General features: G+C 40.7%; 1 protein-coding gene across 1 annotated transcript in view; it reads right to left on the bottom strand.

The window, feature by feature from the left end:
- Positions 1-9041: 9041 nt before the first annotated feature.
- Positions 9042-18453, bottom strand: part of LOC139717805 (uncharacterized) — a 78721-nt gene continuing 69309 nt past the window's right edge. The window contains exons 21-29 of the mRNA XM_071629304.1: positions 17494-17637; positions 16470-16688; positions 15667-15852; positions 15063-15146; positions 14299-14367; positions 13413-13493; positions 12428-12563; positions 11118-11237; positions 9042-10630 (exon numbers count right to left, since the gene is read on the bottom strand). Of these exons, the coding sequence (XP_071485405.1) occupies positions 9042-10630; positions 11118-11237; positions 12428-12563; positions 13413-13493; positions 14299-14367; positions 15063-15146; positions 15667-15852; positions 16470-16688; positions 17494-17637 (2628 nt within the window). The remainder of the gene's footprint in view (positions 10631-11117; positions 11238-12427; positions 12564-13412; positions 13494-14298; positions 14368-15062; positions 15147-15666; positions 15853-16469; positions 16689-17493; positions 17638-18453) is intronic.

Below are 18453 nucleotides of genomic sequence, written 5' to 3'. Positions count from 1 at the left end.
GATGGTGATGATGGTGATGATGGTGGTGATGGTGGTGATGGTGGTGATGATGATGATGATGGTGATGATGATGATGGTGATGATGGTGATGATGGTGATGATGGTGATGATGATGGTGATGATGGTGATGATGGTGATGATGGTGATGATGGTGACGATGGTGACGATGGTGACGATGGTGACGATGGTGACGATGGTGACGATGATGATGATGATGATGATGATGATGGTGATGGTGATGATGATGATGATGATAGCTTCATGTGTACTGCCAGTATCCGCCTTTGAAGGGCACTCATGGCACCTTATCTAGAATTCCTCATCTTCACCCGTTCCGTCAATATATGAAATGAAATGAAATGAAATGAAATGAAATTTATTTACCAAACAAACAAACATCGTCAATAAAGTCACAACAATGAATAGTTGAAATATAGTTTGGCAAAAAAGAACTGGCAATAGCGTGCAGGCTAGTCGAGGCCAGTCCTTTCAATGATATAGATTATGATATAACATATTTACAATATTCACAGAAGAATTGTTATATGTACATAATTATTTGAAAGTGTACATGTTTTCATAGGGGATCATTATTATATTGATAACATACTTTTGCAATGATATCCGAAAAGCATTATGGGTGTTTATCTTTTTGACATAATGAGGAAAACCTCTCCAAATTATACTGCCTGCATATGATGTCGGAATATTTAATTTCCATTATCTATTCCAATCTGTGGTGTAATTTCAGTCGTTTTCACGTTTAGTGCAGTTTCATACGGCAGCATCAGTCACTTTATGACATAGAATACCACAGGTGTTAAAAGTTACTTGACTTGTGCATGAACATGACAATCACACACAAGGCTAGTTTGCTGGATTCTAGCTGGTGAATTAAGAATGCAAGTTTTGTGTGCTAGATAATTTTTAGCTCAAAGGGGCTGTAAGCTTGAACTATTGCACGACTAGAAATAAGTACCAGCATTATGTCAGTGGAAATGGGGAGGGGGGGGGGGGGGAGGAATCATAGCCTGTATGTTGTTCATCTCACCAAGCAGAAGTAGGCTTTATCATTCTTTCTTCATTCTGCTTTTATCAACCCATGCACACACACACACACACACACACACACACACACACACACATCACACTTATAGGGTTAAAGGGATGGTATAGTTGTTAGATTTCTCTTAGAATTGTGGTACAGCTGTAGTGGTATTTTAGGCTCATCAGTCACATGGGCAAAGTCCTCGAAATGGAAATGATCATGGCATGGCCTAACAAGACTTATTTGCTTGTGGACTAATCTTTGTCCTTTCTGATGCCGACATATGAATGAAATAATATTGTTTTCATGTATTGACAAGTATACCTCTGAAATCTATTACATACTGAACTGTAAAAGTGAGCATTTTGCGCGGCGGCTGAAACTAGAATGAAAATCAAAACATACAAAATCTTTTGGCTTGCTATATTCAATGCTGCTTAATTATATTTTGATTCCATGGAATTAAGAACACACAAACTTCATCTTACCACGCCAAGCATAAAAATTCTCGCATGAAAATTTCTACTTTTTCAGTACTTTCATTCAAAACCATCATCTACTTGTACCTCTCACTCAATATTTATATATTCCAATCCTCATAGGTTCAGAAAAGAATCACAAATATGCCACAACAATATTTTATTTTCTTGTATAATTTAGAAAATATTTATTCATATCACAATTAGTACTCCGGATGCTCCACAGATGTACGTATGCACAAAATATACATATTTCTTTTATTTTGCTTCATCAAGAATGTAATCACATGTACAAAGGATTAAAATAATTTGTCAATAAATTAAACAGAGACCTTCTATTCAGCAGTGTTTAGCCATGATGACAGTCATTTAAAAAGTGAAATCAAGATATAATTTGTACGTACAATACAACAGATACACGATAGTTATACTCATGAATGACAGATTGATGCGGCTTAGCGCAGCTCACGAACTGAATCACATGAGATGCCGCATAAGCAGACATCAAGGGAGACAAAAAATTGTTGCAAGACGGAGATCTAAATATACAAACACTCGTGCCAATATTCATCACAAGGTGCTGTTGCAACTGATGGTGTAGTACTCCACAAAATAAGATATTATATACTCCAGATTTAGATCAATGTTTATAAAAACACCACCTCATTCCCAACAGTATCATACACATCGGCAATCACCTTTCAATTTCTTGAAATATCTTTTGAACTAATTTTGACGCTACAATGTATCATGGAAATGAGCAATGTCCAAAAACTCAACCACTTCTTGTGGGCCCTCCCCTTTCATCTCTTCAAATTCACTTCACTAAACATGTCATTTCCATTGTTGGCCTGTAGGTAAATATCTTGTAATAAATCCTCCAAACACTTAATTCCTTGTAAAGTTTCCTTTTCTACCCTTCAATGAAAGGGCTTTTCTCCAGATTTCTGATTAAATTCTAATCTGAAATCAAATTGCTTGTGACACAGGGAAATATTTCTAATCATAATCCACATGAATACTCTATCCTGCAACTGTGGTACAGATACACACGCAAATAGAAGATAGTTACCATTTGAATGAATCACCATAATATCAAAATGCATTAAGCACTTGAAAATTGTACAGTTTTTCAAAGATTAAAGGGCTTAATATTGATCTTTCCTTATCATACTACATTTGCTCATACCATTGTCATAAATGTTACAAAACTTAAATCAATGTGCCTATTTTCAGCAGTGGTGTAACAAATTAACAAATTACAGTAGTGTAAATTATCCAGTGAAGATTTCCAGACTACACAAAAAAAAAAGGAAGAACAAATATAGAAAACCTTGCATTGATGTTACAAGCACATGATAAATACCAGCAGATGTGTTAATCATTTGAACAAACCACAAGATTGCTAAATATATAAATAATTTCACACAAACCATCAATACACTCTCTGCCTCCGAGCTCTTGCACGCACCACAGATGACTAACTGCCTAACCAAAATGTTTTGTCAAACTGCATATAGAAGTTCCATTTAAGACATTTTGCATAGCATCAAGGTGGGAAAGAAAAAAAATGGTACCAAAACTCTCTCATCAAAATTTAGAATCAAGCTATCAAATTAGTAAGTTGCCACTGTTAGTGGGAGTTTTATAATGTACACCTTAAAAGGAAAACGCAAACAAAATGAATAAATAGATATGACTTCAAAATAAAGAAATAAGTAAACACATGTAGTCCCAAGGGAACATACACATACCCACTATATGAAAAGGTATAAGGGGCTTCTTATGATTAAAATAAAAAAAAAAAAAGGGGGGGGGGGGGGTGAAGAGTCCAAACAAGCTCAACAAGTGAACACAAAAATGTTTCCATGGGGCTATGCGCAATAATTATTACATTGAAATCATAAATAGCCAAGCATAGATGTATATTGTATTTCATCAAGTTTGAAAAAAAAAACAATACTTGTGTATTCTACATTACATAAAAAACCTGGATATACACCAGCAGAATTAACTGGCAAAATGTTGCCACTATAATATTTATGATCTATCATCTAACCAGGATAGCCTCTTCAGTTTTGGCACTGCACAATGAGTAATGCTATTATTAAAATCCTAGCATTGTGAGGTAATATTTATCAACCTGGGTCAAGACAGATGTTGTGGGCCGAAATGCCTTGTCCAATGATGAATGGGATTTGAATCCACAACCTTATCGGATTTAACTAGTGCTCCCCACTGTAAATTTACTGAACATGCGTGCCTACACTGTATTTGTTTTGCTTTGTTTTGTTTTATCAGAGAGCAACGTTACAAAGTCAGGGCACAGTAACAAGCACTAATTCAAATCAGTACGCATAGCCTCATTCGGACATGTGTCAAACTACTGTGTAATAACCCTTTTGGGACAAACCTTTCAAATTGCTACAACATTCCACACATGTAACCGTCAGAAATGAGAGATGGATTTATGATTTGCACTAGCTGGATCAAGAAATCTATATTATATATAGTTTTGTGCAAAATGATAATCATGATCATAATAAATAAACATAAAGAAATATCACTTTTTTCTATCTTTCCTGTAGTACCAGTAATATCTGAAGAACTTGAAAGCGCCACCAGCTAGCAACATATCAATTTAGGACTGAGGCAGTGCCATCTTTTGTGGAAAAAAAAAATGTTCAGATATTGAAGAGGAAAAGGGGAGGTCCTTTCTTCTTGGGACACTGCACCACACCCAACCAATGTTGTCTACAGCTTTTAGCCTTGTTGGTGGTAGGGGAGAGAAGGGGGGGGGGGGGAGATGTGAATCTATGCAGCAGACACTAATACTGCATTCAAATCATTACAATTTAATGAGAATGTTGAGTGTACAATTTGACAGTACATATCTTGTCTAGATCTGTAGGTTTAATTCCACCCAAATCACCAGAATTCAAGACAAGGCAATCGCCAAATTGTGTCTCGCCCATTCGCGTACAAGAAATTAATATTTTTTATAACTCCCAGAAGTTAATTGACCTGCTTATGACCTTTGACCTTGTGGTGACCTTCAACACCCTAAGGGACATTTACCATCCAAGTTTGGTCACAAACGGACATAGGGATCAAAAGTTATGAGCCACAATCAAAACGCGCCCTAAAAACATAACATTGGGCCCTACAAGTTTGTTGACCCCTGTCTGTGACCTTTGACCTTGTGACGACCTTCACCTCCCCAAGGAACATCTTCCATCCAAGTTTGGTCACAAACGGACAAAGGGATCAAAAGTTATGAGCCATAAACGAAATGCGGCCTAAAAACTTAACATTGGGCCCTAAAAGTTCGTTGACCCCTATCTGCAACCTTTGACCTTGTGGTTACCTTCAACTTCCAAAGAGACATCTACCATCACCCAAGTTTGATTGCCATTGTAGCAACATGTGCTGAGTTATGTGTGATAAGAGAGTCTTACAAGTAAACTTTAACGTATGACCTCGAATGACCTTTGACCTTATCATGTGACCTCTTACGGCACCATAACATGAAGGTACCCCCCAGTGCATCCATCATCCAATTTTGATTGCCATTGTAGCAACATGTGTCGAGTTACGTGTGATAAGAGAGTCTTGCAAGTAAACTTTATCGTATGACCTCAAATGACATTTGACCTTATCCTGTGACCTCCAACGGCACCATAACAGGAAGGTACCCCCAGTGCATCTATGACCCAAGTTAGGTTGTAATCCAAGCAACTAATGTGAAGTTATTTGTCAAAAGAGAGTCTTGCAGGTAAACTTTAACATAGAAAAGAGAGTCTTGCACATACTCTTTAATATATGACCTCAAATGACCTTTGACATCATCACATGACCTCCGACAACACCATAACATGAAGATACCCCTAGTGCTTCTATCACCCAAGTGTGGCTGCCATTGCTGTAACAGTTGCCAAGTTATGCATCATAAGAGAGTCTTGCAGGTAAACTTTAACATTTGTGACGGACGACGGACGGATGCCATTTGGATCCCTTAGTCTCGCCTTCACCTCCGGTGGGCGAGACAAAAAGTACTGCCAAATGAATATACTGAGTATAACTTGCATTGCTTTTCTCTATGCTTCCATGTGATGAAGGGATATGTAAGTGTATGCATACACAATTGGCTATATGATAACTGTACATTCCAGTGGTCCCATACATAGGAAAATAAGTTGGAAAAGATGCCACAGGATTACAAGACCATGAGGCTCTCAGAAATACGAATATATATGAATAAATACCGTATAGATGCATGCAGGGAAATGTGTAGTACAGATAAAAACAAATTGATTAACAAACTTAAAGTACCGGTACCTGAAGTACAAATGACTCTTGCAATCCAGGAGAAAAGTGGGGATACCTTTTTAACATTGATGATGCTTTTCGAAGAGGATGAACTTATTTTTAAATTTCCACCACTTTTAACACAGGGGAAGCACAAGTAATGGAACTATGGACACAGAATGTACATTGTAATAAAGCACATCAAGATGGCACAAATAACTGGAATGTATCTCCAAAGTGGATATATCACACACAGGCGTGTGGAACATTTGAGCACTTGCATCATTCACAACGTGATCAACCTCTGACGACACATTCCTGAGCTATTCTAAGCTAAAACTGATCATTGTGTGGTCATAAGGGGTCACTAAAGTTAAAGCTCCAATGATATTCATTTCTTTCTTGACATTGCTCATACAACAAACGCCAATGATATTCATTTCTCACAATATGAATTGTGAGACAATGTCTCCAACCCCACAGTAGCCTCTTGACTCATTATGTACGGGAACCTGGTGGCCTGTGTATTAAGTCTGTGGGCATTTTAGAATTCAGTATGGAACGGGCTCAGTATGAGGCACTGTTTTCCTAGAGGGTCCTGCAATTATCATTGCTCCAGCAAATTTTACGGTGCCAAGTCACACACCTAGATCGAGAGGGGTACTGTGGGTAAAATATATCATGCAAAGACATTATGTAGTGGGAAGGAATACGAAGGAATTGAATCCCGGACCTCCTATCTAAGAGTCCACAGATGTAACCACTGCGCCTGCCGTAATCATCCCTGCTTGAAACAGAATGCCTATTTGCAGCTACAGGGGCATTTCAATTTCATTCTTTGATGAAGAGACCCAATCAGGTGCAAGAGTACCCTCACTTCGCATAACACTTGCGATTATCCTCCACGTTTGTTCTAAAGTGGGACTAAGCACAATCAATGCTCTTCCCACAGCCGTTTCATCGATGAATGAAACTGCCCCTGCCACAGATGGGCACCCTGTCACAAACAGGAATGCTCACTCCAGGCCAGCTTGAAGATATCTAAAGTATTAACGGATATTATAAGGAAACAGAGAAAAATAGCTTCTATTGCTTGCTACTTCTGCACATCAACACAGCAGTCATTTGCCTAGAATTTGAGCGTGCTCTCTTAATGGCAAAACCCATAATCAAACAAGATGTTTTGATTCATCAAAGCTGACATGCAAATTAGGGCTACAAAGACTGTCATGACTCCCACAGTCACAATCATCAAGGCCATAAGTTTGAGACAAAACTGTTCCTCATACCAGTTGAATTACATTGCGTCATGTGGAGGTGATAGGTGGATATCTAATAAAGAACCAAAGGTTACCAGGAAATTCAAAGGAATACCTTTATCCTAGTACACTGCATGTGCTTCTTATGCCATAAGCGGTTGAGAACCTAAAATTGATCAATCTTATGTTGACACCACTTGGTATCTTCCCGATGATACTTTGGTGGAAATGGTTGTTCGCCTAAAAGGCCCTTCAAACATGGTAGACTACATCTTCCTACAAGCTGTTGCACTACTGTGGTGAAGCAACACAAGATATCTGTCCACTATCCCACGCACACAATTTGTACCTAACGACTGGCAGGCACTTAAAAAAATGATAGATTTGACAGATCATTTACATCAGTCTGCATGCTTAGAGACGACGGCACAAATCATACACGCGAACAAACACTCACATACACACACACACTTATTCATATATATATATCTATACCAGTACATCTTAGAATCCAGAAAATTGCACTTAAAATGGGTAGTAGGATGACCACACAGTGTGTATTACCCAGAGCATTACACACTTTAGCCACAATGTCTTCATTACGTATGGTTTCGTAAATTGCTCAAGACTAGAACGTATGATCAAACATGCATCATATTACAAGTGTATCTTGATTGTAATAATCCCTACACTGATACAGACACATGCACATGCATGTATATATACAGTTGTACTGGTACTTGTACAGGCCTTCAGCACAAACTTGTCCGCATCTTGGAAGTCATTTTGACCGTCCTATGATACACAGGTACACGTAAATAACAGCCAGACATTTTACCACGGACTGTGGACCTAATACATTTATGTGGAACTCATACAATTACACTAGTTTGCAAAAGTAAAGTTACACACAAACACATAGAAAGTTACATAATTATACACATATACAAATGCACAAAGAGAATGAATTAGGTATTCTAAGTTAGCTCTGAGAAAGAACAGAGTTAATCAAGCATGGTATACCCAATAAAATCCCCCCCCCCCCCCTTCAGAGAAACTCAACTCTAACCCTTGACATTATAAACTCTTTTGACTGTTCCACTTTAGTCAGGAAGTTTGGGAAGTACAAGCTGTGTATATACACTTCAAAATACACTCATAGTGTCAGGCAGACAACAAACTGTTAATCTGGAATCCCACGGGGTTGGCATGGAAGAACAACAAATGCTACAAATTTTTGACAGCAAAAATGTGAGTCCAAGATGCATCTTTGAAACCTCGTATGAGAATATGACCGCCTCTGCTGACCATCAACAGAGTCACCAATATATTATGTCCTTCACAATCACTACACTTAACATGATCCGTAAGTCTCTTAATGCTAACAGTACGAAATATGGTGAGAGTTCTGTGTCGTTTTCAGAACAACTTTAACTAATAGTCGATCTCGCGGTGATACTCTCATCAAGTTCTCTTCATGACTATAGTGTCATTTCAACAACAGCTGAATAACTGGGACAACATAGGAAGCGGAGTATCTGAGAAATATACATATTGCAATTGATGCATAAATACTGCACAGGTTTAAAGAAGTGGGAAGAAATAGAATGACAGCATCACGCCACAGTGTACTCATTTCAACATTTTGTCTTTGTTTTTTGCTTCCTTCAAGGAATGCTTACAAAACAAAGAATGCGATATGTGTAGTTCCTATAGAGTTGACTGATCTTTGTTTTTCCTCCGTAAGATGGAATTAAAAGAATGACAGACACACATCCTGCTAGATGAGATAAAAAGCAGACAAACATGTGGCATAAGAATCATTTCAAAATAGCATGAAAGGTAGATAGATTCCCAAGAGTTCACACACGAAAACAAAGTCTGTAAGGGCTGAGGGGTGATGTATGAATGATATAAAAGATGAAGGGTTCAGTACTGAGCACATGCTCAATATTTGAAGCATGCTTTACACAAGCGCTTGATGCACGACGCTTCCTTTACAAACACAGACTCATCTCCGACCTGGTTGATGAAGTCCTTGGCCGAGTCGTCGCGCCGCGAGCTGATGATTGCAATCACCAACTCAGGACTGCAGTCCTCCTCCAGGTTGTCGGCCAGCCTTCCGGCAGGCCGACTCCCGGGATGGCTGCCCTCTGCGGTCTCGGTGGCAGACACGTCGTAGACCTGAGAGAAGCAGTACAGCTGCTGGGCGTCTGCTGTGAAGGTGGCCACTCCCCCCGCTGACCACCCTGTGGCAGCGTTTGGACTGTGGCTGCCTGAAGAGGGGGTCTCGTCCATGTCGGAGGAGTCCGAACTCGACAAGTCGGTGACTGGTGCAAAAGCATTGAGTGCCCGTTGGGATGCCGGGGTATGCTTAGGTCTGGCTCCGGCCGTCGGTGGAGGCGCTCTGGGCCTAGTGGGCTGTCCTGAGGATGATCCTGTTTCTCCCGGCTGGTCGAGTCCAGTCTCTCCTTCAAAACTGTCCCTTCCATTCTCTGAAAGACTGTCGTAAGAATGTTCATTCAACTCGCTTCTTCCTTCCTGACTGAGCTCTAATGGTTTCCCACTCACTTCGTCCTCAATCCCACCACTATCCTGTTGGATTGCACTGGATTGGCTGACACTGCTCTCAGCTTGTCTTGAATCTGGAGCAACGCGATCGGTGTCTTCCGCCTTCTCAGTCTCCTTGGAAGCCTCTCCGATGGCCTGATCACAAGGAGCAACTCTTTCTGACGAGGCCTGGGTGTCTGCTACCTGTGATGGTGTAGACTTCTCCTCCACTGAGGTGCTTTCTGAGATTCTGGTCTCACTCCCACGATCCTCCCTGTTGTCCCCAACCATTTCTTCCACGGCCTGACACTCCAAGGCACTTTCTGCCAATGCTTGGATAATAGATACAGGTGGCGAAGACGATTCAGTTTCCGGGGTAGGAACTGCTGAAATTTTGGGACCATCTCCAGCATCATTGGTGTTGGAGCCCAGAGTGGCTTCTGATGTTCCTGACTGTGGTGCTTCCCCCTCCTGCAGTCCAGCACTGCCTTGATCATCACTGTGATCTGCAAAACTCTCATCTACCCCAGATTCCTCATCGACGCCAGTGGTGGAAAGAGAAGGAGCAACAACTTCCTCATCATCACCACCACCACCACCATCAGGAGTCTCCCCTGCCTCCAAGGTTGGGCGAGACTCCTCCCTCAATATGCCTCTCTCAGAGTCATCCGTCTCCCCCGAGAACATCTGGGATGAGGAGTGCACCTCCACCACCACCTCCACAATTTGGGCGGAGCCCTCCTGGTCCTCCATCACCTCATCACTATTGTCGCCACCTCCTCCCTCTGACCCCTCGCTCATCGTAAGCCTCCTGGACAGCCTGTCATTGGACCCATTGTCCGTTGTGTCCCCAGGAGTGGTTGATCCCCTTCGGGCAGTCGCTGCCGATGTCCGCGGGATGCTGTGAAGCGTCACCTCGGGAAACACATAGCTTTCTGCTTCGCGATCACTGAGGTAGTCTTCATGTCCGTACTGGTAGGAACCACCTTTGATAAATTGATACAAATTAGAGTTTTCGTGAGACTTGCAGGATCGAAGCCATGAAGTCCACTGAACCTCATTGTAAGAAAATTATGCATTACAGGGAAAAAAATAACCTTGGCACCTTGAGTGATATTATCTCGGCAGAGGGGTTAAAGATGAGAGTCTCTTAAATTCATGCATTTTTGGGAATTCATGGCTTCATTTCTGAGGTAAAAAACAAAGACAATTAAAATATATTCTCCTTTGTGTAAAATTCATCTTGCCATCATCAGACTGAACAAAAAGTGATTTCTCTTGTATATTTTATATAAATGTCAATATCAAACATAATCATATATATACACACACACACACACATACACACACATATTGATTTATACATGTATATACACACTATTACTAACTGCATGTGTAATCATGGATACCTAATGCTGCTGGCCATTACAATTTCTTTTTCATGTGCTTGCTTGTTTGTTTTTTGTTTTTTACCTTGGAGTGACGAGACGTCAAGGGTGTGTCCACCAGCCATCATTCTCCTGACAAGACCGCATCGCACCAGCTCCTCAGCGGTTTGGTGTGCCAAGTCCCACACATTCTCCACGGTCTCAGCTGGTAACAAGAATGGAAAAAAAATTGGAATTCAGAAGAACAAAATCACACTTTGCAGCCAAACTTTGCTATACACTGAAACAAATTCTCTGCCCCCCCCCCCCCAAAAAAAAAAACCCAACATAATAAACTGAATAGTGTGTGTTAATGACATAAAGTCAATCAAATATGGCCTAAATCAAAGCTTGATTCTCCAGTTCCTAATAGAGTTTATTCAGGCACATCTGACTGTAAGTCTTGTTAGAAAAGGTCGGTGCTCTACAGTGTGATATAATGCAAATTGGAAATGGTGATTTCTGCTTGCGCAATACGTTTGTTTCACACTGTAACAACACATTGGATCAATTGGGCATATCTGGTAACAACATGGTAACATTCTTTTAAAACATTCAAACAAAATGATGGTTTTGTCCTGCTTTCTCAAGATGTAATCGTTCTATGGAGATCGCATCTTAATCATTAATTATTACTTCAGGAACGTGGTTATACAATGCAACTGGGGAAAGTGTTGACATATTTAGCAAGTCAATGAAAACAGACTGTCCACTTTCAAGTCGCTAACACTCAAAAAGCACTCATCGAACATACTAAGTATCAATCCTTTTAAAGAGAAAAAGTCACTGCAATGGCTTTATATGGAAAGGCATGATTTTCTTTTCTCTTTTCTCTTTTCACATCTCTGTTCTAAACACGCCAGAGTCCTTATGTTACCAAAATGCCCCCATGATGGAGGAATTTGTCTCTTATACGAATTTGAGTAAAGACATTTAAAGTTTTCGGCATACATGGAAGTGGCAATTTCTGTATATTGCTGCGCGCAATCAACAAACTTGTCTCAATATGACTACCTGACCATGTACCTATCAAAGTCTTAATGTGACTGAAGAAGGCATACCATTATAATGAAGTCCTTGGAACCAGGACTTTTCTTTCATTACATCGACATTCTGTTACCACCAAACAAATAAACAATAAAAAACATCGAGTGGATAATGTTGAGGCCTGAATTTTTACTTCGTTGTAAGCAGAATTTCATTATAACTGTGTTCGTTATACCGGGAGTGCACTGTACAGGACATCCAACTGCAAAAAATAAAAAATCAAATCAAATAACAAAATATATCTAATGAAGAAAACAAGCGGGTGTCTGATATCAAGGGCGTATGCAGTCTTCTGAGACCCCTTCGTACCGGTCTGAAAGTGAGCCAGTGCCTGGATGAGCTCCGTCCCAGAGAAACATTTCCTCTTCTGGCACAGGGCCTGCTGCAGCCGCTTCAGAGTCTGCGGTTTGATGGGCGATGTGTTGGCCGCAGTACCCTTCCAAGCCTGAAATAGCATGAAAAAAGAACGGCAACAATAGACATTAGAACTGATGAAGTGTGATGTTGGTAGTTTGCCCGAAGTAACTGCTGGCCAGTTTCATATGGCAGACGGACACTGTGATCGGGTGATACTGTTTATGGATCATCTTGGTGGGTGCTCACTGCTTGCTTGGAGTGGACACTGTGGCGTGGCCCGTAGTCCATTTGCATGTTCTCATGGTTTGACAGCACTGTCTTGTTTCATTAGATTCTCAAAGAGAGTCAGGGATGTTCACTCATTTCCATGGCCTGTCTGGTGTTTTAACACTTTTCTTTTCTCGTTATCAAGCTCATACAAATTGGATGGTAACTTCAGGAAGATCAACTGCAAAAGTTTTTGCTTATCTTAGGGCCACAGAAAGGAATTTTCCTCCGTCACATCTTTTGACATGAATCAGACTTGGACCAGTATTACTGACCATGAGGTGTATGACCATTAAAATCACCGACAATCTCATTCTTGTGACAGATATGGACACTCTAAGAATCAAGAAGCCCAGAAGAAAACTTGCCCTTAATCCTTCACATATCTATTGCTCTTTGCCGTACCTTGGCATGCAGTGTCAATGGCATTAATGATGACAAAACATTGTCTGTGATTATGATTAGACAAACCCAATCAGGCACCACAACATAATGGACCAATCAAAGGACACTTAGGATGTGGTAGGGATTAGGATGATGAGTTGGGTAATCTCAAGTCATTGACAGTTAGTTTGTAGGACATCCGTACTGATTGGTGAAGGAAGTGTGCCTGGCAGCTAACAGGGTTCAAGGGTTCAAGGGTTATAAGGTTAAAACTTGAGACACTGACCCTGTTCAGGAGTTCCTGGTAGAGTTCGATGAGACGCCTCGTTGGCCAGGTGTACAGTTGCAAGATCTGGATCACGCCTTTCTGCATTCACAAAATTATACCACGGGATGTGTACTTATCAACACAATGTACAAGCAATGACCTCAAGTATTGTCATAAAAACACACAGCTTTCATTGGAGCTTGCATCTGCCCTTGACAAAATGTCTGAAAGATCGGCGAGCATTGCGACTTTGACAAAACAAAGGTTTGAATATATGAGGGATGATAGTTGTCCCTAGCTGTATTGGTCATACCCTTCTACATTTCCCCCAAAACAGTGACCGGTCTAATGCATTTAACATGAGCCATGCTTGACATAAAACACATGGCCTCCAAGACATGTAAGTTTTGTGTCATGGACATGCTACGACTATACATCATTAACATTTTCTTCATGAGACAGTACAAAAACTTTCTGTAGGTATACACTGTAGATAGGCTGGCAACACATGTTACAATCTGACCATCATTCAAATACAGATGTGTTTACATGATGCATTGTCCCTTGGTGCTGAATAAAGTTGTTTCAGTGTGTCACCTTTGAAAACTTGGCAGATGAGAATTACAACACATACCTACGTATATATCTTAAACATGTTCTTTTATTTGATGCAAAAAAAAAGAAAAGCCAAATATGAGGCCACTTGAAAACTTGTCACCTTTCAAAAAATACATTGTAGTGGAACAGGGACGAAAGCTGTTGCTTAACCCGTTGAGGACGGGCTGATTTTGCTACAACACGCATTTCCCATAGACATGTGCCCAAGCATTAGTCTTAAATGGGTTAACATCAAGTTTCATGATATAATTATGGATTCCCCTCTGGGGTCATTTTGAGGCCTTACCGCTGGTTCCAGCAGCATGTCTGCATTCAGTCCATGTACACTGTGGTTATTCATTGTCTCCATCAGGTGCTGGTATGGGAAAATAAAAATGTACAAATAAATTTACAAATTACACCCAATCTAACTTTGCTTCTGCACATTTGATCCCCCGTCTGAGGGAACCCAGTGAATCATGTACAAAGATACTGAAAATGTTCAGGACTTCTCTAATCCACCAAATCATACACAAGTGAAGAAAGCAAGAGAATATTAAGCAGAGGGGTGAAGGTTGAGGTGTGAATTTTCTTCAGTCTGTCTTCCTCTACAAGTGAAATTTGTAAGATCGTAAATCCTTATCTATAATTCAACAAACATGTCAGAAAAAGGAACCACAAGACTTGAACCCGTCATCAACTACTTTCCGCGCAGCAACAAGGTGATCCCTAGTTGCCGGCAGTGACATGATGAATTTGGAACAGATAGATCTCTATCCATGCTCCAAAATTCTGACATTGTTATGGTAAGTAGTCTAAGGCAGACAAGGCATTAATAAAAGCAAGAGAGGGGTGAATGTTAAGGTGTGAATTTTCTTCAACTTGTCTCCCTTTACAAATGAAATTTGTAAGATCGCAAATGCTGATCTATAATTTAACAAACGTGTCGGAAAAAAAAGGAACAATAGGACTCAAATCTCTCATCTACTGCTTTCACTGATATTGGTCTGCTATACAAACAAACTTAATCACAGAAAGTTGCCACTTTCACGTCGCGACGATGAAGCTTACTGCTATTGCCTGGAGGATCAGCATGGCACGTGGTCTGTCCTCTGTGTGCTGTAACAAGAGATCTTCTGCCAGCTCGTTGAAATTCTGAAAAGAATTTAAAAAAAAAAAAGGAAGTTGATTGACCAAATTATTCAGCTATGAGCGCAGCATCAAAATGCCTAAACAATGATGAGAGTGTGACCCTGGGCACCCTAATGCATGGACCTAGTGGGGCGAGTTACATCATGAGATTAACAAAAGTGTCTGTCTGTTTCTTGGTGCCATTCACTCTTGCTGCATGAGGTAAATTATAGCAAAAGTTTGATAAAAAAAGGAACAATCCAGACGGACTGATTTTTGCATTGCGAAGCTGATCTCGTGAGCGATTTTGTGTGTGTGTGTGTGTGTCTGTCTGTCTGTCTGTCTGTCCACACACAAGGATTGATATTTTTAGCCTCACATTGCAAAAATCTTCTTTCTTGTTTTGTATGTGTGTGTATACATTAGTTTGGGTGTGTGTGAATAAATTAGTTTTGGGTGTGTGTGAACAGACCTTTCATCTGGCTACCACAGCTGTGCTACTTCTGTCTTGACAATCCCCTGTGACCTGTCGCTAAATGCTTACCTTCACCAAAGATTTCCACAGCTCCAGGCAGAAGAGCTGGAAGCAGGGTGGGTAGAGCCAGGTCGTCGTGGCGACCAGATGATTGTGGATGCTGGCCACCAGTGGGTGGAGCTTGGTAGCAATGTTGAAGGAACCCGGGTTGAGCTGCAAGAGCACCCGCAGCGCCTGCGACAGCATTGCATTCACCTGGAGAATTAGCGGAGGAACGAAGCAGAGAAAGCCCTCGTAAAACACGTGTGCTGCTGATGCCGCAAAACCAGGGCAATCACTGAAAGTCACTCAGGGCCTGATGAAGGACATCTTTTATAAACTCTAATCACTACGATTATTTACAGTTTAGGAAGGTCTTAACATCCTATATGGATGTGAGATCAAGCCTAGAGGTATAAACCGTGATGTCATTTTTTTTCTTTAAGAGAATACCAAAATTTTCAGTTCACAACTTCAATATGAATTTTTGGGGGAAAGTTTTGAGAAATGTTCTACCTTGGTGAAAACTTTGATTCTCTCTTGATGATTCTATTCAGAAGTTGGTTGAATGTTTTGTCTTGTCAAATATCAGTGGGGCAAATGTTGGCTCAAATGCAAAATTATATATTTGACATTTGATAGATGCAATACGACAAGATTGCAGATTGCATTGTATTGTATTGTATTGAGGCTGCTGCCTGAGTGTAAAGTTACGCACCATATCAACAATTTTAACATGATAAGAACTGACGATTCATGTCATTCGCTCAGGGAATGAACAGGAAATCTTCAGTCATCGTGCAGTCCAGGAACGAATGGCAGTAGACGTGTACCTTAAACGTCAAGACCTTGATCTGGCTGATGAGCAGATTCTGGAGGTACCTCTGCAGCGGCCGGTGGATGTCGTGGCTGGAGCCGGAGTCCCCCACCTCGGAGGAGGAGGAGGAGGGAGACTGGCTGCAGCCGCCGGCTTGCATGAAGTCGCTGACGGACGGGAGAAGATCGGGCAGAAGCTCAATGAGGCCCTGGATGTTGTTGATCCTCAGACACATCTGATCGATGGTAAAATACAGACACACACAAAAGATATACCGTTTTTGCCGATGTATGACCTGCACCCATGTATAAACTTGTTAGCACCCCCCCCCCCCTTTTTTTTTGGTCCCAAATGGGGGGAAAAAATGGGAGAACCAAGAAATAATTGGGGCTAATGAAAAGGGGAAACCTGACCTGATGTAGCCTTTATGAAAGTCCACACGATTTGGCCAGATATGGGAGAAACGATGTTTATGTACATGTACATGTACACATAATGTAGCTGCGAACCTAGTGGTTGCTAGGTATAGGTAGGGTACACTGCAGCAGTGGTGTAATCTATGCTATATCCTACTTAGAACATTTGTCCCTTCTTAATTGAAATCAAAACATTTTAATACAAAATTCATATATTATTTCTGTTGGGAATATCAGTAGGGCTGAAAAAGCATATTTGTGGTGGACAAACAGTTATTTTTCCTTTCTTGCCATAAACATGTGCAGCAATACAATTTTAGAAAAACAGTATTTTCCATGATACCTGTAGTATTCTTGGCCAAAAAAAGACAAAATGCTGCAAAAGAAAAAGAGTAACAGTTCGATGACCTTGTCAGTGGCGTAAGAATTCAAGCAAGAGTGGTTGCCTTCTGTGCCATTACTTCAGAATTGAATCAGCCGCAACTGGTCAACACCACAACCTAACGCATCACACTGTGCCTGAACGCTGCCAGACTTGGCCAAGGACTCTCTGTACACGTCTCAATGCTCTACTCTACCTCACATAGTCACTGCTATCATTCCCATCTCTGGGCCTCAACTCACCTCCGGGCTGATGGGTTCGTAGTTGTCGCACAGACACTCCTTGTCTGGGTTGAGGTACGCGTTGCAGTCAGGGAGGCCACTCCTGTCGTGGCGACAGCTGCCTAGCAACCCAGCATTCTGTGAGATCAGCAGACGGTTCATCACCTGGGGATATAAAAAACAAAAAAGTGCATGGGAATTCTGTGTATCCTACGCATGATGCATCATATGCATCCTATACACATATATTCTATGCATGGGCACATGTAATTCTGCGTATCATTAGTTTGACATTAATCAGATTCTGTCATATGAGTTGTTCTGGATCTTTTTTTTTTTTTTGGGGGGGATAGATGGAAAAGAAGGAAGAAACAGTCAATTTTAGGGATCAATGAAAAGACACATTCCAAGCAAAACTATGCGTATAAAATTTGATCGAAAAAAATCTGCAGTAACAAAGCAAAACAATATCCTTCCATGGATGCTGTAACATATTTTTCTCAAAATTTGACCAACCATAGGGATGAATGTCATCTTCAGGCAAATGCATTGCATTAAATACTTGCAACAGCAATCACACACAAAGACAACCACTTCAAATCCTAAGATATATATATATTGCCATAGCTTGGTACAAGGCATATTACTACATGTCACTCCATTACTGGGGGAAGTACGGGTACTTTGTGTGACAGGGCATATGGCATCAGTTTGGTCCTACATTAAACATATATGCCATGTACGCAAGGCAATTAACAAATTTTACTATGAAAATATTCATTCAGTTTACTCTTGACATCACCAGAAGTTGCATCATATCCGTTTGTGTTTTTGGCAAAGTTAATCTAAAGAACTAACCCATTCCATGCTGAATTCTGAAATCCCCATAGACTTAATACACAGGCCACCAGGTTCCCGTAGGGAATAGGATAAATTAGCTTTGATGCAACCAGAAATATCACTGAAGGTGATTAATACCCC

This window comes from Diadema antillarum, unplaced genomic scaffold (assembly GCF_040938485.1).
Source record: "Diadema antillarum isolate AM-2024a unplaced genomic scaffold, OU_Dant_1.0 scf00000083, whole genome shotgun sequence".
Lineage (NCBI taxonomy): Eukaryota > Metazoa > Echinodermata > Echinoidea > Diadematoida > Diadematidae > Diadema > Diadema antillarum.
Note: the sequence above shows the minus strand (reverse complement) of the source record. Positions and strands in the feature narration are given on the sequence as shown.